This window comes from Cervus elaphus, chromosome 7 (assembly GCF_910594005.1).
Source record: "Cervus elaphus chromosome 7, mCerEla1.1, whole genome shotgun sequence".
Taxonomy (NCBI): Eukaryota; Metazoa; Chordata; class Mammalia; order Artiodactyla; family Cervidae; genus Cervus; species Cervus elaphus.
The window spans coordinates 2,349,471-2,371,313 of record NC_057821.1 but is presented as its reverse complement, the minus strand read 5'-3'; the positions used below and the strand labels follow the sequence as shown (position 1 = coordinate 2,371,313).

The window sequence follows — 21,843 nt, the reverse complement described above, 5'->3', positions numbered from 1 at the left end:
ACTCACCCATTCGAAGAAGGTTAAAGGAGACAAAAGATAAGAAATGGTTAGAGGAAGCCTTAGAGGCAGCAGCCTTCCCAGTGCATTGCTTAGAGTAGCATAGATATGGGGTGGAAGGACAGGAGGAGAGGACTTTAAGGTAAGGACACTTACTTTGTTGATGATAAATGTCCTTCCAGCCATAAGGGTAAGGACCCTTACCTTTGCTTACCTTACACCACAGCACCAAGATGTAAGGTTGGTTCTTTTTCCTTGGTTCTTGTCTTGGCAAAGAATTGAAATGACAGGTTAATACAAATCAAGCAGGCAACTGTTGTTGGGCAATCGGTAAGCAATACGCACTCGAGGTGCGAGAATGGACTAACCCTCACAGGAGTGGCCCTGTTCCATATTGGTCTACCTCTTTATATCCCACATTTCCTCCCTCGAGTGGTCCCTGGGGCCTGATTAGTTATGCCTTAGGCAAATTGGTCTTCCTTATCCAAGACCAATCAAGGAAGGTGGCATGTTGGGCACATTTCCTGCAGGAAGTCTTCACTCAGGGCAATGTTTTTTTGTTTGTTTGTTTGTTTGTTTTCCACCTTCTTCTTCCTACCCTTCGAATATGTGATCTTTCAGCCACCACTTCCTCTAACTACCATTTTGGACCCTTTTCTCCTACTCTAACTGCCTAATGCTAATAAAAAAAAAAAAAAAAATATTTGACCATCTTTGCCATTTGTCATATCTTCCCCTGTGTTGGTTTACAATTATAAATCAAATTATGTATATACAATTTTGTTTTGTTTATGAAACATTTCAGCTTTATGCATAAGCCTAAGAATCAACTATCACCTTATATTGGGTACTAAGTCGCTTCAGTCGTGTCTGACTCTTTGCGACCCTATAGACTGTAGCCCACCAGGCTCCTCTGTCCATGGGATTCTCCAGGCAAGAATACAAGAGTGGGTTGACATTTCCTACTCCAAAGGATCTTCCTGACCCAGGGATCAAGTCCACGTCTTATGTCTCCTTCTGGCAGGCAGGTTCTTTACCACTAGCACCACCTGGGAAACCCATCAATATATTAGAAATGTTTTAATTAGCAAGAAGGACTTTGATTACTTTTCAAAAGAGGTCTAGGAATACCTAGAGTTAATATAATATAAATCTAATTGCACATAAAATTAAAACACTACTTACTCATTCCATGAGGTCAGGAATTCTATTTTAATGCACAGTAATTGATACAGTTGATCTAGACTGTTTTAGGGAAAAATTTTTGTGAAGTCACAAGTTTCCAAAATAATAACTCTGCAAGTGATAGTTTAGGAGGTGCTCTCCCACTCTGCACAACCATACAGGCCTCCCAAACCATCTTATAATGGTTCCATTAAGCATTGTGTAACATTCTACCTATTTTGATTTTTACCTCCTAGACATTTCTGTGTACTAGACATGAAGTGTACTAGACAGTACACTTAAATGTACTGTCACATAATAGTTGTCTTATTATAATTTTTTATTGTCACTCATTTATTTTGCATAAATTATATAGTAATGCTTCAAGCTTGTAGGTGACATGGGTTATATTTCAGATGTGTGTATTCTACAACAACTTACTGAAAGAAGCTGTATTTAATGTGTGGAAGAAGAGAGAGATATTCCCTTTTTTAGGCTCAGCCTTATGGGGTAAGTGGCCACTAGTCAGAGAATGTTAACTCTGGTTTTATTACAGGGTCCTTCTATCCTTATCTGTCTTCTCAGATTGAGAATAACTATGATGATTAATCTTTAAGATTGCACTTAGGTATTTGTGTAGGCATATCCTTTACACCTTACAAGAATGTGATGAGTTGGTAATCATCACCCTGTTTTACTGAGAAAGAATTTGAGGATTTTGAAACGATTTTGAAACATAAAATAACTTGTCATACATCCAGTTATAACTACTGGGTGGCAGGTCGAAGACTTAAAATCAGTGTGTTTAACTGTACAGGTGATATTCTTAACCCACTATCAGGCTGTCAGCATAGCTCTTAATGCTGATGGCCTGGAGAATTCCATGAACTGTATAGTCCACGGGGTCACAAAGAGTCAGACATGACTGACCAACTTTCATTTGTCACTGAAATATAATCACAGGCTTCCCTGGTGGCTCACAGGTAAAGAATCTGCCTGCAATTCAGGAGACTGGAGTTCGATCCCTGGGTCAGAAAGATCACCTGGAGGAAGGCATGGCCACCTACACCAGTACTCTTGCCCAGAGAATCCCATGGACAGAGGAGCCTGGCAGGCTACAGTCCATAGGGTCACACAGAGTCAGGCGCAGCCGAAGCAACTAAGCAGCAGCAACAATAAAGTATAATCACACACAAAAAGTCATAAATTGAATGAGATTTTATAATAGCAATTTATAGTGCCTTCTTTGTAATTTTTATTGAATCAATACAGTTTAAAATAATTGTAATGATTTTATACTATTTAATTATATATTATAATTTAAATGTTCAGATTAATTTATTTCAAAACAAACTATGTAGTATTTAAAATAAAGAGGAAGTTAGATAAAACTAATTTTATAACTCTTATTATCATAGTAACTTTTATAGACAGAAGTGGTAGAAATGACAGGTATTTATGGCATTAAATTAGTAGATTTACAGATGCATTTTTCTCAGTGAAATTCTCTGATGCCAGTCGAGTAACAGATATTTTTAAGTATCTTAGCTCTTACCTTATTCATTATTTGCCATGAGAGCAACGGATGAAGAAAAGCACTCGCACTCCAGAGAATCACCTCCTCTTACACACAGTCCACCTTTCAATGCTAGAAAATCTGGGCGACTCATGAAGAAAAGTATTGAACACCTTTAATTACATTTAAAAAAATGAAACACTGTAGTCACTAAACTTAGTGTGGATAAAGGAAACAGTAACATAAACGAATGGTTTCTATAGTCTTCACCTTCTGTCTACTGAAGGCAAATGTTCTGACGTTGGGTAGGCACCTTACAGAGGTCAAGAAACATACCCCCTGTGCGTCATCTAAAGTTGGTATAGTGCCATAATGTGGTAAAATTTAATTTTCTCCTTGTTCTGCTTCACAAGTTCCCTTGCTCCTTTCAAGTAATGTCTCAGATATACTTCTTTCAGTAAAGGCAGTGCCACAGAATCCCTCTCTCTTCAACCTAAGGATGAAATCGATGCATTAGTGGTAAGCACAAAGAAAATTGAAACTACAATCCAAAAACTTTTCAATTCTGGTATCTGTCCACCCCAGTGTCACTTTAGTTCATCTTTTGTATATGTCATTAATATTTTCATGAATCCTGATGGCTCTGCTTCATGGAAAGGCCAAACTATTCCACTGGTATTTAACAAATTTAAAGTAATGTAAACAGATTCTATGAATGACTCGCATTACATTTAGAAGTGAATGTATTTACCAAAATTTAATTGCTGATATCACTAAAGCTTACTTTGTTTTGTTGTTAATCTTGGTTTTAAGTAAACTTTTTCCACTCTGGACAATTTCAAGTTTGCCTTTTTGTAGTACTCTCGCAAAAGTATGTGCTATTTTGAAATGTGTTTAACTTTTTCTAATATATGCAGCATTTCTAATTATAGTGTTACAGTAAGAGGAGCCCCAATCAATAAAAAGGATTTTATATCTTCAACTTTAAATAGATTCCCTTAGTGATTCTCCATTCATAGAAAATAGTGTGCTGCCTGCTTTGCTGAAACTTGGGATGTATTTGATGGTTTTTAAATTTTAAATCAGAGATTGAGCTGCGTGCTAAGTCACTTCAGTCATGTCCAACTCTTTGCAACCCTGTGGACTGTAGCCTGCCAGGTTCCTCTATCCATGGGATTTTCCAGGCAAGAATACTAGAGTGGGTGGCCATGCCCTCCTCCAGGGAACCTTCCCAACCTAGGGATCAAACCCACATTTCCTGTGTCTACTTCATTGGCTGGCAGATTCTTTACCTACTGAGTGACCTGGGAAGCCCAACCTATGATGCAGCTTAACTAAATCACAGATGGGGAAATCCTTGGCATAGTCCCAGCACCTGTGGTCAGTCAATATATGTTCTGTTTTGTTCCTCAATGAGCCTAGCAGTGTTAGCACTGGGGCAAGACAGCTAAATATATACTCTTACTTCAGTACACAGTGTGTTTTGTGTGTGTGTGTGTGTATGGCTGAAAGATTAGAGGGTCATCGTAGCCTCCCTGCACTGACCTGTGTTCTCCCAAATGTTTCCATCCTTGCTAACTCCATATCCTTGCTCTTGGACCAGCAGGGACAGAGAGGGGACTGTGCTAACAGGTTGGATTAATACTTTGGATTAATAGATTCTATTCATATTTTCCTGTACCAGTGCTATAGGACAAACGCTAGTACATCAAACTATTATGACTCCACTTTTCTGTTTATGCAGCATCCGAAAATGTTTGTTGCCCTAAGGTAAAGAAAGAGTGAGTCTAAATTCACTTAAGCCTAGGCAGGTGGTGTTGAAAATTTTCAGACAATACCATGAAAACAACAATTGTCAGGATTAGTGAGGGGATATCTCCTCTCCTGGAAAAGGCATATTCTGTGCTAAGAAGCAGAACATACCCTGATCAATATAAAGTGTCACGAGCAGTCCAAGTCTAGGTCCTGAGCTCCTTACTTTTCCTTATGCTTTTTCAAAAACATTGATTTCACAGACTTTAAGGAAAAAAAAAATGCAGAAGGGCTTTCCACATCCAGGAGAAGTTTTGTAGTTGCTCCAGTGCCAAACACCCAAGCTCAGATTCCAGGTAAACTGTAGCACCTGGGAGTCAGTTCCAGAGGTATGTGGACACACTGCCTGTCCCAGAGGTTCTGTGACAGTTTCTATTTCCCAGCACTGATAGAGCATTTTATAAGTCTATAAAAATGAAGCAGAGATAAACTCATCACAAATAAAAGTTTAAAAAATTAACATTCACTTACTACAAATATAGTCTTTCCATGTAATTGAATTATTTGAAGAGAATAGAAATATCTGTACTCTCCCCATTCTTTTGTCTAGTCTATAAAAGAAATTTTCCTTTTAGACATTATCAAGTATACTTTTGCTAAAACAATATGAAGGACAGAAAGGGAAAGTGACAACATCTATAAGATCAAATTCTTATGTTCCCCATTTCCATTGGAAAGTATTTATTTTCAGGTAACAGAAAACTTAGCCATTTATTTGAATAAAGCAATTAATATAAAAGTATATAGAGATTATACTTTCTATTAAGATTTAGATATGATCTAAGAAATATCACTTATATATACTCTACCATATCCACTCCCCCACCTTCAATCACACATACATGATGCCAACAGAAAAACACTTTGTGTTCAAGGATCCATGAAACCAAATGTTTTGTTGAAGGATACTATCGATATTAGTAATATAATGCCAAATATTTGTGATATAATCATATTTAGAAGGTGTTGCAGTTAAGATTCTATTAAGCAATCATTTCTATGTTGCTGACTATGTGGAGTTGGATAAATATATTTGTTCTGAATAAAAGTCCACAGGGGGTTGAAAGCAGATGATGATTTCAGAGAAAGGTAAGGTTTTTCTAGTGAGTATCTACAGAGGGCATGCAGAAGATGAAGCTGGTGAGCTCAGCCAGCACCAGACGAAAAAACCCTGTAATGCCATGTGGAAATCATTGAATTTTAGGTATATGATATGTCAGCAAAGGCTTGTCAGCAGGAACTGGTATAATCTGGAATTTTTTTTTTTTTTAACAGAAAATTAAAAGTTGCAACAATACATATTCTGTCTGTGGCATTTATTAACTTTGCATCCATATGTTGTAAATTTGGATGCCGTTCCGTGCTGATGCCACAAGAATTCTAGTCAGTGGTTTGCCTCTTTACAAGTCCTAATGTGTTTGCTTCTCTGTCTGGCTGCTTGATGAACAGCATAATGCATTTGTCTAAAGTAAAGCCTTCCAAATCCTACCTTCAAGGCCAAATTGCCTTGTAGTCTACCTTCCAAAGGCAGGAGACAGCCTCTCTAGAGTCCTCTGAATGTCTTCAGCAGGTTTTGTGTCCTTTCTTTTGTTCTAATTTTTTCTCCTGTGGCTTCACCACCCTTGTCATTGCCATCTGGTATCCTGTTGCTATCTCCTCTACAGACAGGAATGGCTGTGCAAGATGACCTTCCCCAAATTGATATCCCACCTCAACAATTTCTCTCAGAACCAGTCATTTGGCATTGCTCCTTGCCAACTGGGATTCACTAGTACTTGGTTTTCCATCATTGGCTAGCAGCATCATGAGTCTCAGAAGCAAATTTGATGCAGTAGAGGGCCAAAAGTGACTGTACTGAATGAAATCCCCCCACCAGCTCACTAGTTGTCTTCACTTCTTAATTTTCTACCACAGTTCTATCCAATTCAACAGGTTCCTGTCTAGGTTTTACTTAAGACATTTTATCCTTGAAGATATGTTTTCTTGAAATGGAAAACAGGATACAGCTCCCTTGAGAATCAACATGCTAAGTGATTTGTAAAATACACTTCTCTGATGTCTCACATGGTAGATAATCTGCCTGCAATGCAGGTCACCTGGGTTCAATCCCTGGATTGGGAAGATACCCTGGAGAAGGGAATGGCTACCCACTCCAGCATTCTTGCCTGGAGAATTCCATGGACAGAAGAGCCTGGCAGCCATGGGGTCTCAAAGAGTTGGAAGCACACTTCCATCTTTAACGATGTCTTGTTAAGAATTTTTCATTTTGCCTTTTGCTTTAGACGTCACACACTCAAGACAGTTTAATTCCTCATGAATTCTAGACTATTGAGCCTTCTTGGGAGTAGGCATTGTCTTTTTCACTGGTGAAAATTTTCAACAGACACATTCCAGGTAGTCTGAACATTGTATTTCTTGGAAGAGCATAATAAATGCCATAAATTATAGTGGAATAGTTAGAATAATGAATTGTCATCTTATGACATCATCAGCATCCATGGCCCCAGAAACTGAAATCAGACAGTTCTTGGTGTTCCAGAAGACTCTCAGGCCCTGGATTGTTTCAGGCGCAGTAAACAGAAAGTTGCCCTCAGCACAGAACCTGGTGCATACTCACTGGCAAACCTACTATCTTTGTTTCTAAATCTGAACTTTTGTACATGGGAAGTCCTTTGTCAGTTGTGTATTTTCCCTTTGTAGATCCAGCTCTAGAGGCATATAAGAATTTTTTATTGCTGTTCATTTGTTTGCTTGCTTATTCTTGCTTTTCTTAAAATTCAGGGATTTTCCTGAAATGCATCTCACTTTGGCTCTTTTCTCTTAAGTTCAGAATAGAATTAGGTAAACACTTATATTCTGCCTCCTGCAAAAAGTTTTCTTCTGTTATTTGTTTATTTGTTTTTCTTCTTTATGTTTTGATTTCTCCTTGTGTCATTCTTACTATTACATATCAGCTTTCCTGGATCTATTTTCCATGTCTCTGATATTTCCTTCATCATCTTTATCTATTCATGTACTTTTCTTTGTATTTAATCATTCTGTACAAAATTTCTGATTTCAGTCATCCCCTCCTTAATTTAAACTACTGTATTGTTGTCTTGCTTTGAGTTCCCCTAGACGAGGACAATGTGGAAAGATGTAGTTATGTGAAGTTTATTTGGAAGGAAATCTCTGGAAACCTTCGTAGAGGAGTAAGGAAGTAAAATAAGAAAATTGAGGAAACCCATGTAGTGTGCTTTCTCAAACAGGCTAAAGACATATCTCCACTTGTGCACAGAGCAGTTGCTTTGTGCAACTGATCAGCTTTCTTTGAAGCAGCTGCAGCTTAGCAGCTGAACTTTAGCAACCAAACCTATGGGACAACTACGGCCAGCACTACATCTAAGGGTGGAGCAGGCTGGGGTGTTTGCAAGCCGACTCTCTCCAGTTACTAGCTGACAACTGGTCCATAGAAAGTTAGTCCTGGCGTGTCCTCCCTGCTCTGTGCTTAAGTAGGTTATCCCTCAAGGCCAGAGCAAGCCTCCAGCAAAAAAATAAATACGCGCTGGTTACATGAAGATAACAAAGCCAATGGATATGTGCAGAGTATGCACAGTGTCTGTTACAGAGAGTATTGGTGGAATTTATATAATAAGAACATCTTCTCCCAGCCCAGAATCATGTCTACAAAAAGAACTCTTTTTGTAGAGAAGAAGACGCTTTTATTATTATTAAGCATTAGATCTGAATGTGATGGGCATCATGGGCCATTCACCAAGAGATGAAAAGACAGGGAGAGATCTCATGCTTTTACAGCCAAGCAGATACAAACCATTACGTACTTGTTCTCAATGTAAAAAACAAGTAATCCCCAAGTAAGAGGGCTTGATAGCACACAGAGAGCACCCTAACTTTGCATGATTATTGATTAGCTAATCAGGCTCATCCAGGAAAAAGCAGACTTCTTGTGTCTTTATGACAGGAAGTACTGCAACCTGGAGCAAGGCCCCTACCAAAAGTTAGGCTTTTACCATCCCCTCACAGAAACTAGGAGGTAAATGCTTGTCTTGATGCTTGCATTTAAAAAGTGCCTCTGTATCCTTGAGAAAGACATTCTTAGGTCATAAAGCTGACAAAAGGCCTAACATATCTTCTAAAGAATTTATGTACTTTTCAAAGAGAGGAGAAAGTACTTATAATCAGAAGTTTTCTAAATTAAAGTCTCTGAGGGGAAAAAAATCGCTCCGAGAAAAAGGAGTGAGGGTGATCTCTTCCCTTATTTTCAACAGGAAAAACTGTCTCTTATTTTTTATTTGTAATTGTTTTTAAATAGGAAATCAAGTCTTTTTAAAATGATGAAATGTTTGTGCCTGCATTTTATCTCAACTGCTGACTGAAATGTGTTTATTCAAGTGTTTCTCTTCCTGCAATTCAGTTGACTTGTATTCATTGTGTTCAGATGTTCTGCCTGACTTTCCTGTCCATGGCTACGAGTATTATATGTTATTTTTATTTGTCAGCTTAGACATGGTTATTGAAATTGAATAATGATGAAGCCCTTTAAATAATAAGTGGAAAACAGAGATCCCTGTGGGCCACTGATCACTGGGTTTCCAAAAACCCTGGCTTTCCGAGATTTCTCCAAACCTCAAAGCAAAGCATGTGGAACCTACTTCTTGGTTACTTCTCAGCTGTTGAGTTCAGGGAGAATCATTACACCAATACAGGGAGATCCCTGGGTTGGGAAGATCCCCTGGAGGTGGACATGCAACCCACTGAAGTTTTCTTGTTTGGAGAATCCCATGGACAGAAGAGCCTGGCTAGCCATGGTCCATAGGGTCACAAAGAGTCGGACACAACTGAAGTGACTTAGCATGCAAGGACACCCTTTCTCCACAAAGTCCAGATCCTTGACCCCCAGGCTCTTTCTGGGATCTACTCCCCTCTTTTTCTGCCTGGCCTCCAACCACTGGCCTCCAACGCAAATGCTTTCACATCCCAATTACAGTTTCCTCTACCTAACCCAAACAAAGCCTCTGGGTGGATTAGAAAAAGCAGATGCTAGGGAACTATATTTTGGTAATTGTGGCCCCAGGTCATTCTATTTCCACAAAATAAATGTTTTTGAGTATCTTACTTAATAAGCAGATGACTTTTAAATTAAATGTCTTTCATTTTTAAATTCAAGAGTTTGACCTGTGATCAAACCTTCATATAGGTTTCATTACATCAAGGTTGATGGCCTAAATGCAAAGGAAATCCAAAAAAGAGGGAATATGTGTATAAGTATAGCTAATTCTCTTTGCTGTACAACAGAAACTCACACAAGATTGTGTTTCAACTATACTCCAATAAAAATTATAATAAAATAATGGCCTTTTTTCCACTTGAATAATGAAATGATCCTTGTGTTGTATTGAGACGCTCTTCATTGTTTTGGATAAAACCTTTTCAGAGTTTGGAAAACCAAACCATCCTTGGTTCCTTAGAGTGCGTGGTTTGATTGTTCTGAGTTGAGGGTCATACACTCTAGCAAACCCTCAACTTCCAAACTCAAGCACAAAGAATCTTTTGTTTGGTACTTCCTACCTCTCTGATTTCCAATTACTGACCTATTTTAGAAATACTACCCTTTGTCTCATTGATGTTTCTGGCCCTTCACTCTTCATGAATTTAGATAGTGTTTGGCTGGGTGTACAGCTCTGGCAAGATTCCCTCACAAAGCTGACCGTTTGGGCCACACATGCTGTAATTTAGGAGAGTTCTTGCCTGTTCAGCCTGGGGGAGCAAGGCAAAGGCAAAAGAAACTGAGATCCTCTTCAGGGTCAGCCGTTGCATCTCTACAACAGACAAATATGTACACACATATGTGTACACATATATATGTACACACACTTATATATGTACACATATATATAACATTTGTACAAAATCCCTTTGTGAGGATGCAAGTTGGGCAGATGAATGTACTAGAAAAGAATTTCTACATAAGTATAGTTACAAATACTTTTAAATTAGTTATTCAGACAATCCCATTCAGTCCAAAATATAAATAATTCACTTGTTTCCATTTGAATTTCATGATAGAGAAAGCTGTACAGATAATAGAATTATTTATTACTGAAGAGGATTTATATTAAAAGATAGTTCAGTTCTCTGGGCATTAATAATAATAAAAAAATCTGCAGAAAACACTCAGTAAGTTATAACTCTGAAGATAAAATATGACAAGAGTAATTGCTAAAGTAAAAACCAAAGTATAAAATTTTTGTGTACTCTGTATTATGTGTTTTCAACATTTCTTTTATTTAGCTTATTCCTGGCACTGGTAGAGTCTTCAGGAGAATAATTAGGATATTTGAATGCATTGCCTTTTTTAGTTCATATTTGTTTTTATATTCTTTTGAACCTTAGATATTTAGCAAGTCATATTTGACTAATGCTATTATTGTTATTATTATCATCATTTTAACACTGAAGGATTAGAAGCTCAAACTAGTTAGGTCACTTATCAAAATTTATACACTATTGAGGGAAAGAGCTGCAATTTTTGCTGTAGTACCCATGATCAGAATCTGGACTCTTGAAGCTAATATGACATGTGTTCTTTCAAGGTTATATCATCCATTTGACATGCTGTATGATTCGTTTAAAAGTTAAAATTCAAGAAAGTAGACATGGTGATTTTAATTTTTTTTCTTATTCTAAACGCATGAGCTTTTTGGCTTAGAGTAGTTTTCAAATGTATGATCTCTTGGAGTAAAGTAGTACATTTAAATTAATTTAATAATAATTAGCTTTTTCCAGTAGTCATGTATGGATGTGAGAGCTGGGACATAAGTAAGGCTGAACCCCCAAAAATTTATGCTTTTATACTGTGGTCCTTGAGAAGACTCTTGAGAGTCCCTGGGACTGCAAGGAGATCCAACCAGTCAATACTAAAGGAAATCAATCCTGAATATTCATTGCAAAGACTGATACTGAATCTGAAGCTCCAATACTGTGGCCACCTGCTGTGAAGAAGCAACTCATTGGAAAGGACCCTGATGCTGGGGAGGCAGGAGGAGAATGGGATGACAGAGGATGAGATAGTTGGATGGCATCACCGACTCAATGGACATGAGTTTGAGCAAGCTCAGGGAGATGGTAAAGGACAGGAAAGCCTAGTGTACTGCAGTCCATGAGGTCACAAAGACTTGGACACCACTGAGTGAATTGAACTGAATTGAACTGAACTGAAGAATTCTTGCATCCCTAGAATAAACCCAGTCTGATCATGGTGTATGAGCTTTTTGATATCTTGCTGAATTATGTTTGCTAACATTTTGTTGAGGATTTTTGCATCTATGTTCATCATTGATATTGACATGTAGTTTTCTTTTTTTGCATGTTGTCTTTGTCTGGTTTTGGTATCAGGCTGATGGTGGCCTCATAGGATGAGTTTGGAAGTGTTTTCTGCAGTTTTTTGAGAGAGTTTTAGGATAGACACATTAGCTCTTCTCTAAATGTTTGATATAATTCTGTGAAGCCATCTGGTCCTGGGCTTTTGTTTTATGGGAGATTTTTGATCACAGCTTCAATTTCAGTGCTTATAATTGGGTTACCCATAATTTATATTTCTTCCTGATCCAGTCTTGGAAGATTGAACTTTTCTAAGAATCTGTCCATTTCTTCCAGGTTATCAGTTTTATTGCCATATAGTTGTTCATAATAGTCTTTCACAATCCTTTGTGTTCCTGTGTTGTCTGTTTTAACCTCTCCTTTTTCATTTCTAATTTTGTTGACTTGATTCTCTCTTTTTTTCTTGATGAGTCTGGCTAAAGGTTTGTCACTATTGTTTATCTTCTCAAAGAACCAGCTTTTAGTTTTATTAGTCTTTACTATTGTTGTTTTCATTTAATTTTCATTTATTTATGCTCAGTTTTTATGATTTCTTTCCTTCTACTAATTTTGAGACTTATTATTCTTTATTCTACAGTTGTTTCAGGTATATAGTCTAGGTTGTCTGTTCAATGTTTTTCTTGTTTCTTGAGGTAGGATTGCATTGCTATAAACTTCCCTCTTAGAACTCCTTTTGCTGCATAGGTTTTGAGCTGTTGTCTTTTCCTTGTCATTTGTTTATAGACTTTTTTTTTTTTAATTTCCCTTTTGATTTCTTCAGTAAAGTATTGGTTATTTAGAAATGTATTGTTTAATCTACATGTGTTTATATTTTATACAGGTTTTCTCTTGTAATTGATGTCTACTTTTATAGCATTATGGTCAGAGAAGATGTTTGACATAATTCCAGTTTTCTTAAATTTACTGAGGTTTGATTTGTGACCCTAGATGTAATCTATCTTGGAGAATGTTCCATGTGCACTTGAGAAGATATATTCTTCTGCATTTGAATGGAATGGCCTAAAGATATCAGTGAGATCCATCTCATATAGTGTATCATTTAAGACTTGTGTTTCCTTAATTAATTATCTGTTTTGATGATCTGCCCATTGGTGTGAGTGGGGTTTTAAAGTCTCCTATTATTATTGTTCTTATTATTGGCAGAAATATCAATAACCTCAGATATGCAGATGACACTACCCTTATGGCAGAAAGTGAAAAACTAAAAATCCTCTTGATGAAAGTGAAAGAGGAGAGTGAAAAAGTTGGCTTAAAGCTCAACATTCAGAAAACTAAGATCATGGCATCTGTTCCCATCGCTTCATGGCAAATAGATGGGGAAACAGTGGAAACAGTGGCTGAATTATTTTTTGGGGGTCCAAAATCACTGCAGATGGTGATTGCAGCCATGAAATTAAAAGACACTCCTTGGAAGGAAAGTTATGACCAACCTAGATAGCATATTAAAAAGGAGAGACATTACTTTGTCAACAAAGGTCCATCTAGTCAAGGCTATGGTTTTTCCAGTGGTCATGTATGGATGTGAGAGTTGGACTATAAAGAAAACTGAGCACAGAAGAATTGATGCTTTTGAACTGTGGTGTTGAGATGACTCTTGAGAGTCTCTTGGGCTGCAAGGAGATCCAACCAGTCCATCCTAAAGGAGATCAGTCCTGGGTGTTCATTGGAAGGACTGATGTTGAAACTGAAGCTCCAATACTTTGGCCACCTGATGTGAAGAGCTGACTCATTGGAAAAGACCCTGATGCTGGGAAAGATTGAGAGCGGGAGGAGAAGGGGATGACAGAGGATGAGATGGTTGGATGGCATCACTGACTCAATGGACATGGGTTTGGCAAGACTACAGCAGTTGGTGATGGATAGGGAGGCCTGGCATGCTGCGGTTCATGGGGTCACAAAGAGTCGGACATGATTGAGTGAATGAGCTGAACTGAACTGATTATTATTGTGTTACTATTAATTCCTCCTTTTATGTCTGTTAGTGTTTGTCTCATGTATTGAGGTGTGCCTATGTTGGGGGCTTAGATATTTACAATTGCTATGTCTTCCTCTTGGATTGATCCCTTGATCGTTATGTGGTGTCCTTCTTTGTCTCTTGTAATCTTTATTTTAAGGTCTATTTTGTCTGATATGAGGATTGCTATTCCAGCTTTCTTTTGCTTCCTATTTGCATGGAATAGATTTTTTCATCCTGTCTCTTTCAGTCTATATGTGTCTTTAGGTCTGAAGTGGGTTTCTTGCAGACAGCATATGTATGGGTCTTGTTTTTGTATTCATTAAGCCAGTCTGTGTCTTTTGGTTGGAGCATTTAATCCATTTACATTTAAAGTAATTATTGATATATATGTTCCTATTGCCATTTTCTTAATTGTTTGTGGTTGATTTTGCAGTTCTTTTTCTACTCTTGTGTTTCTTGAGTTTATAAGTCCCTTTAACATTTGTTGTAAAGCTGGTTCGGTGGTGCTGAATTCTCTTAACTTTTGCTTGTCTGAAAGCTTTTTGTTTCTCCATCAATTTTGAATGAGATCCTTGCTCGGTACAGTAATCTTTGTTGTACATTTTCCCCATACTTTAAATATATCTTGCCATTCCCTTCTGGCCTGCAGAGTTCCTGCTGATAGATCAGCTCTTAAACATAAGGGGTTTCCCTTGCATTTTACTTGTTGCTTTTCCCTTAATCCCTTTAATATTCTTTCATTGTGTTTAGTCTTTGTTAGTTTGATTAGTATGAGTCTTGGCATATTTCTGCTTGGGTTTACCCTGTATGGGACTCTGTGCCTCTTGAACTTGATTGACTATTTCCTTTTTCATGCTGGGGAAATTTTCAACTATAATCTCTTCAAAAATTTTCTCATACACTTTCTTTCTCTCTTATTCTTCTGGGACCCCTATAATTTCAATGTTTTTGTGTTTGATTTTGTTCCAGAGATCTCTGAGACTATCCTCAGTTCTTTTCATTCTTTTTACTTTGTTCTGCTCTTCAAGAGTTATTTCCACCATTATATCTTCCAACTCACTGATTCATTCTTCTGCTTCAGATATTCTGCTGTTTATTCCTTTTAGAGTATTTTTAATTTCTGTAATTGTGTTGTTTGTCTCTTTATGTTTATTCTTTAATTATTCTAGGTCTTTGTTAATTGATTCTTGCATTTCCTTCATTCTGTTTTTAAGCTTTTTGATCATCTTTACTATCATTATTCTGAATTTTTTTTCAGATAGTTTGCCTATTTCCTCTTCATTTGTTTGGACTTCGGTGTTTCTAGTTTGTTCCTTCATTTGTATAGTATTTCTCTGCCTTTTCATCTTTTTTTTTTTTTTTTAACTTATTGTGTTTGAGGTCTCCTTTTCTCAGGCTTCAAGGTTGAGTTCCTCCTTCCTCTTTGTTTCTGCTTTCCTACGGTTGGTCCAGTTGTCTGTGTAAGCTTTGTGTAGGGTGAGCTTTGTGCTGAGTTTTTGTGTGTGTGTGTGTTTGTTTGTTTGTTTTTCCTCTGATGGACAAGGCTGCGTGAGGTGGTAATCTCGTCTGCTGATGATTGGGTTTGTATTTTTGTTTTGTTTGTTGTTTAGATGAGGCTTCTTGCACAGGTGGTTGTGTGATACCACATATTGTATTCGAGTGATTTCCTTTATGTGAGTTCTCACTATTTGATACTCTACAGGGTTAGTTCTCTGGTAGTCTGGAGTCTTGGAGTCAGTTCTCGCTCTCCAAAGGCTCAGGCCTTGTTCTCTTTGTAAGTTCAAGGTGAGAATTATTTCTGATTTTTCAGAAATCTTGTCTGACAGAAAAGGTCCTGAAGTGATGCTCTCATTGTATGTGCATCCACAAGGCAGGAATCAGCAGCAATCCTATTTTATTATTATTATTATTATCCTTTGAAATTTAGTGAATCAATTGCTAGTTTGGGAGAGGAGAAGCAAGAAAAGTAAAATAAAATTAATATTATTTATGGTAACTTTTGAGCTTCTCAGGTGGCTCGGCAGATTAACAATCCATCTATAATGCAGGAGAGTCAGGTTCGACCCCTGGGTCAGGAAGATTCCTTGGAGCAGAGCATGGCAACCCACTCCAGTATCATTTCCTGGAGAGTCTCATGAACAGAGGAGCCATGCAAGATACAACCTATAGGTTGCAAAGAGTCAGACATGACTGAGCAAGCATGTGTTAAATTTTTCACTGAATTTCACTTCCCTGAAATCTTTGCAAAATGAGCTGGACTTGAGTCCCAACTTTGCTGAGGTTACTTAAGTCTTTTAAACTCAATATCCTAATTTGAATTATGTGAATGTTATGCAAGGTTATTGAAAGATTAGAGATGACATGAGTAAAAAACTTTGCACAAGGGAGTAAAGTCAGAAGCATCTGAACTGAACTGATCAGTCACCTGTAATAACTCAGGTGCAGTACTCACAAAAACCTGAGGGTATGCAGCTTACTCAGAATCAAGGCCAACATAATGCCTAACAGCCGTTGCTTTAACTTACTCCTGTATGAGGCGGCAAATGATAGCAGAGTGATGGGTAGGACCTGTTCCCATGGGAATGAGCCTGTGAGAGAAGCCTCTGTTTTGCTTACTTTCATGGAGAGCAAGTAACCATTTCACCACCTCTCAAAAAATATCTATAAAATCCTGGTTTTCTTAAAGAACAGTGGCATCATGGGTTCATTGCCTGCAAATGATTACTTGTCAGACACAAAAGCAATATTTTCCTTCCAGTGGAGTTAATGGCATTTCTGTCGCTTTTTTGGAGGGATTTAGCATTTTCATTTAGCTGATTAAAATGTGCAGTTAATTATTATGCCAGATTTTAAAAAAATAACTCTTAAAAATCATTTTGAAATATTTAAATGATTTATGCCAGATTTTTACTTTCCACTTGGGGAAAATTTGCTTATATTATGTCCTTTTGTCGTCTCCTCAGTAAATGTTAAATCGATGTAAAATAAGTGGATTTGTATTTATAAAAATAACTTTTTTCACAGGAAGAAGAACTAAGAAAAAGTGGGGAAGCCAAGTATGCCCACTTGAGTGACGAACTTCATGTATTAATTGAAGTGTTTGCTCCACCAGGGGAGGCTTATTCACGTATGAGTCACGCATTGGAAGAGATTAAAAAATTTCTGGTTCCTGTAAGTATTTTTCATTTTTTACAAAGAAGTTACTCATCAGTTCCTATTAAAAATGTGCCCTTTGATCTTCATTGACTTTCTAGAATAGAAATTTATGTTGCAGATTACTTATTTGTAGAGTTAATGTGAAAGTGAAAATAGAAAGGAATAAAAAAAGCATTTATCACAGGCTCTGGCATGTTGCTACCAAATGGTGATTTGGCAGTAGTTTTTCTTCCGCTTGTTACATCCTGTGTGATCCTTCACAGCCGTGAAGAGTAAGACAATTAACACTAAAGCTTAAATACATAGCTGAAGTTGTATACTTTTCTTTTGTTTCTTAATTGCTTGTTAGTTGACATGTATTATTCATAATTTTTAATTCACAGAGAAAATATTTCCAGGTATAGTGGAAGGGGAAAGAGACTCAATATGCAATATGTGTAATGACAATGATAGTATTTGAAATGATCGTGTACTTTTATGCAATAGTATGCCAGGTGCTGACTCATTATAAAACATAATGTAAAATAATCAGTATTAATAAAACTAAACATTTATTGACGTCATGCAAAAGTCAGAAAAATAAAATCATTGCATTATATGAGAGAAACAGAACATTCAGTGTTCAGAAAATGTAAGGTTGCATATTGAATAGAATTCTCTACTGATTTTCTAAGAAATAGAAGAAGGTTAAATAATGAAGCTTCCTAAAGGTCAACAATTTAGCATTCCAGGAAGAGGTAGTTTGAACAGAAAGCTTGGCATCAGGCTTGGACCTGGAAATAAAATAGAGAATGCTGAGTAAAGTTTTCTGGATTGTCCTGGCAGATGTCTTCAGCAGAGAGAGAAAAAGAGTAGCTGAGATTAATCTGTGCAGTGAAGAAACAGTATAGATTTCTAAACTAAGTAATAAACTCAGAGGAAATGTGGGTAAGATTCATTGACTGGCAGTAATTTTGAAAATAGGGAAAAAAAACCCAGAATTTCACAACAGAAAAGTACAAAAATATAACCACACAACCTATTTATATGCCCAGTTTTAAAATTTCTGTCAAGCTGAGGTTATAGAATAATCCCATACCACTCAGATTATTCCATAACTTTATATGCACCCAGAATTTCTGCCCAATTTACTATCTGGCACTTGTCTGAACACCTTCCTAAATCGACCCTGCGTTTCTTAAGAATGAGCATGCTGTGTCCTCTCTTCCTTTTGTTTTTGAACTAAATGCCTGGTGCTGTTGGGTAAATAGTTTTACTATATTTAGCTCACACCAGCCCGACCTCTGTTGATCTAAGTGGTATCAAAAAGGCTAGAACTGCCGGCATTACTAATTCCTTTTGGGACTGTAGACAAGTCAGTTAAATTTCCACAACTTTAGCTTCAGTTCCGTTCAGGTGCTCAGTTGTGTCTGATTCTTCATGACCCCATGGACTACAGCACGCCAGACTTCCCTGTCCTTCACCAACTCCTGGAGCTTGCTCAGAATCATGTCCATCGAGTCAGTGATGCCATCCAACCATCTCATCTTCTGTCGCCCCCTTCTCCTCATGCTTTCAATCTCATCCAGCGTCAGGGTCTTTTCCAAAGAGTCACTTATTCGCATCAGGTGACCAAAGTATTGGAGTTTCAGCTTTGGCATCAATCCTTCCAATAAATATTCAGGACTGATTTCCTTTAGGATTGACTTTAGCTTATTCATCTTTAAAAAGAAGGTAGTAATAATAGGTATTGTGAATACTAAAAATAGCAGATATTGTTATTGTGAATAATAATAATAACAGGCACTGTGAATATTAAATGGGGTAGTGCATATGAAAGGACAGAAAATTATAAAGGATGATATATGTTTTATTATATATTATATGTAAGTAAATTGGCATTTTCAATCTATTATTGTAGTAGAATCTTGGGATGATGTTTTGAAGTGAAATATGTAAGAAGAAATTCTATTTCATTACTACAAGATTTTAGACCTAGGCTGTAGGCTAGGTTGACCCCATTTTATTATAAATACCAGTGATACATTTCACTTACTTCTTGGACTTCTTGATACTTGTAATCATTTCATTTATTTCTTCTCCACAGAATTATGCTCTGTGAGGGCAGGGCTGGCCAAGCCTCTCATACTCCCCACATTTGGAGTCATGCCTGGCACAGTAACTGTTTGATAGTCTGACAGAGGGAGTCACTGGGGATGACGCAGGGGTTAAACAGCTATCTGGTGAGAGCTGGGGAACGGTCAACATGTTCTCCCTAAACAGATCTACGTGTAGGCTGAAAACCTTCCTTTGGTCAGCGTGTTCTGCTCCTGCCTCCTCTCAGTTCTATCTCTGCTCATCCAGTCGTTCCTCACTGTGCATCCAACATTCCAGGCTTCCTCGTTCCTAAGGGCCTTTGACGATTCTTCTCCAGATTATTGACAACAGGCCCCAGCTCGCAGGGTAGCACTGCAGGAAACCCTTCCCTCACCATACAGTCTAAGCAGCCTCCCTGTCCTTGTAGAGCCCTGTTGTATTGTGTCCACAACACCGTCTGACACTCAATTTCTGCAGTTCACTGTCCTGTCACTCCCTGGCCCTCTTCACTTATCTATTTTCCTCATAACTTGGTGTCAGGTACATAAGGAAGCACTTAATACATATGTTTTATGAATGAATAAGCTTTAAAAATATTCAGATACCTCTCAATGTTGAATTAGAAAATTTTACAATCAGTGAAGCAATTCTATTTGGTAAATGTTGCCCATTTTGCTTTGCTGGTCTCAGCACCAGGCAGAGGATAGCAGCTGTCTGCTTCACTCATCATCAGAACTGCAAGGGGTAAAAATTAACTGCCAGTTCTTTTTCATTTATCTGGAATCACTTAGTGATTCAGGTTTCTCTTGACATTTATATGAAGGTCCTTAGAAATGCTAACATATCAAGATACTAATATTTACAAACGTTGCAGTGAAGAATTATACCCAGGAAGAGGCAAGCTGAAACAACACAGAAGGCTGCTGTCAGATAAAGCCCGCTGACGTCAGATTCCTTTGTACGTGTTACATCACACTACATGCAGCATCTTACCATGGTTAAAACCTTCACCTCTATCTGTGTCACTCAACAACATCTATACAACTTGTCCCACAATGGGCTATAATCATCTAAGACTGCCAACTGTAGAACACATAACTCAGTATTATTGCTGTGGGGAAAATTTCCAGCTGGATGGTTTCCATTCAGTCCTATCAAAACAAGTAGAGTGACAGGTCAATAAAGCATCAATAAATTGAACTCTGCTGATTTTAAATCTCTAATGCTTTGAGAAGGTACTATGTTAAAAACTTCCATGTATTAGCTACTTTGTCTTGCAAACAAGGTTACAAGTATCAAATAAATTATTTGACAAATAATGACAAAAGGGATATAAAACTCTAAACTAATATATATTTCAGTATGTGAATGCCCTATGTGAATGCCCTTTTCCTCACTTTATAAGATATAAAAGGAAACAAGTATTCCAATTCTAAGTGTTGCATCCTGACCCATAAACAAGATTATCAGGAGGCAGGTAAGAAGGTCTAGTATTCCTGTGTCTTTAATAATTTCCCAGTTTATTGTGATCCACAAAGTCAATGGCTTTAGCATAATCAGTGGAGAAAAATTAGATGATTTTCTGCGAGATTCTCTTGCTTTCCCTATGATCCAATGGATGTTGGCAATTTAATCTCTGTTCCTCTGCCTTCTCTAAACCCAGCTGGTACTCCTTGAAGTTCTTCGTTGATGTACTACTGAAGCCTACCTTGAAGGATGTTGTACATTATCTTCCTAGCATGTGAAATGAGCACAACTGTATGGCAGTTAGCATTTCCTTTCTTTGGGACTGGAAAGAAAAGTGACTTGTTCCCATGCTGTGAACACTGCTGAGTGTTCGAAATTTGCTAACATACTGAGTGCAGTATTTTAACAGCACCATTTTTAGGATTTGAAATAGCTCAGCTGGAATTCTATCACCTCCACTAGCTTTGTTGCAGTAATGCCTCCTGAGGCCCACTTGACTTCACACTCCAGGATGTCTGGCTCTAGGTGAGTGGCCACACAACTGTGGTTATCTAGGTCATCAAGACCTTTTTTGTACAGTTCTTCTGGGTATTCTTGCCATCTCTTCTTAATCTCTTCTGCTTCTGTGAGGTCCTTACAGTTTCTGGCATTTATCATGCCCATCCTTGCATGAAATGGTCCCTTGATACCTCCAATTTTCTTGAAGACATATCCAGTTTTTTTCCATTCTATTGTTTTCCTCTATTTCTTTGCATTGTTTATTTAAGAAGGCCTTCTTATCTCTCCTTGCTATTCTCTGGAACTCTGCATTCACTGGAGCATATCTTCACTTTTCTCCCAGACTTTCCCTTCTGTTTCTTCCTCAGTTAAATATAAAGCTGCCTGAGACAATCACTTTGCCTTCTTGCATTCCTTTTTCTTTGGGATGGTTTTGGTTACTGCCTCCTGTACAATGTTATGAACCTATATCCGTAGTTCTTCAGGCACTCTGTCTACCAGATCTAATCCCTTAAATTTATTTGTTACCTCCACTGTATAATCATAAGAGATTTGATTTAGGTCATACCTGAATGGCCTACTGCTGTTCCCTACTTTCTTCAATTTAAGCCTGAGTTTTGCAATGAGGGGGCTTCCCTTGTGGCTCAGCTGGTAAAGAATCCACCTGCAATATGAAAGACCTGGGTTTGATCCCTGGGTTAGGACGATCCCCTGGAGAAGGGAAAGGCTACCCACTCCAGTATTCTGGCCTGGAGAATTCACAAAGAGTCAGACAGGACTGAGTGACTTTCACTTTCACTTTTGCATTGAGGAGCTCATG

The 21,843-nt window shown here is 37.7% G+C and overlaps 1 protein-coding gene across 15 annotated transcripts in view; it reads left to right on the top strand.

Annotated features, from left to right (window-relative positions):
• The window catches only part of KHDRBS2 (KH RNA binding domain containing, signal transduction associated 2), a 722,049-nt gene that overhangs the window by 326,655 nt on the left and 373,551 nt on the right, over positions 1–21,843 (top strand). For all 15 annotated transcript variants that reach the window (XR_006341943.1, XR_006341940.1, XR_006341944.1 and 12 more), the window contains one exon: positions 16,851–16,997. Coding sequence is in view for 9 of the 15 variants with exons in the window: in XM_043906994.1 (XP_043762929.1) it covers positions 16,851–16,997 (147 nt within the window). In the remaining 6 variants the exon portion in view is untranslated. The remainder of the gene's footprint in view (positions 1–16,850; positions 16,998–21,843) is intronic.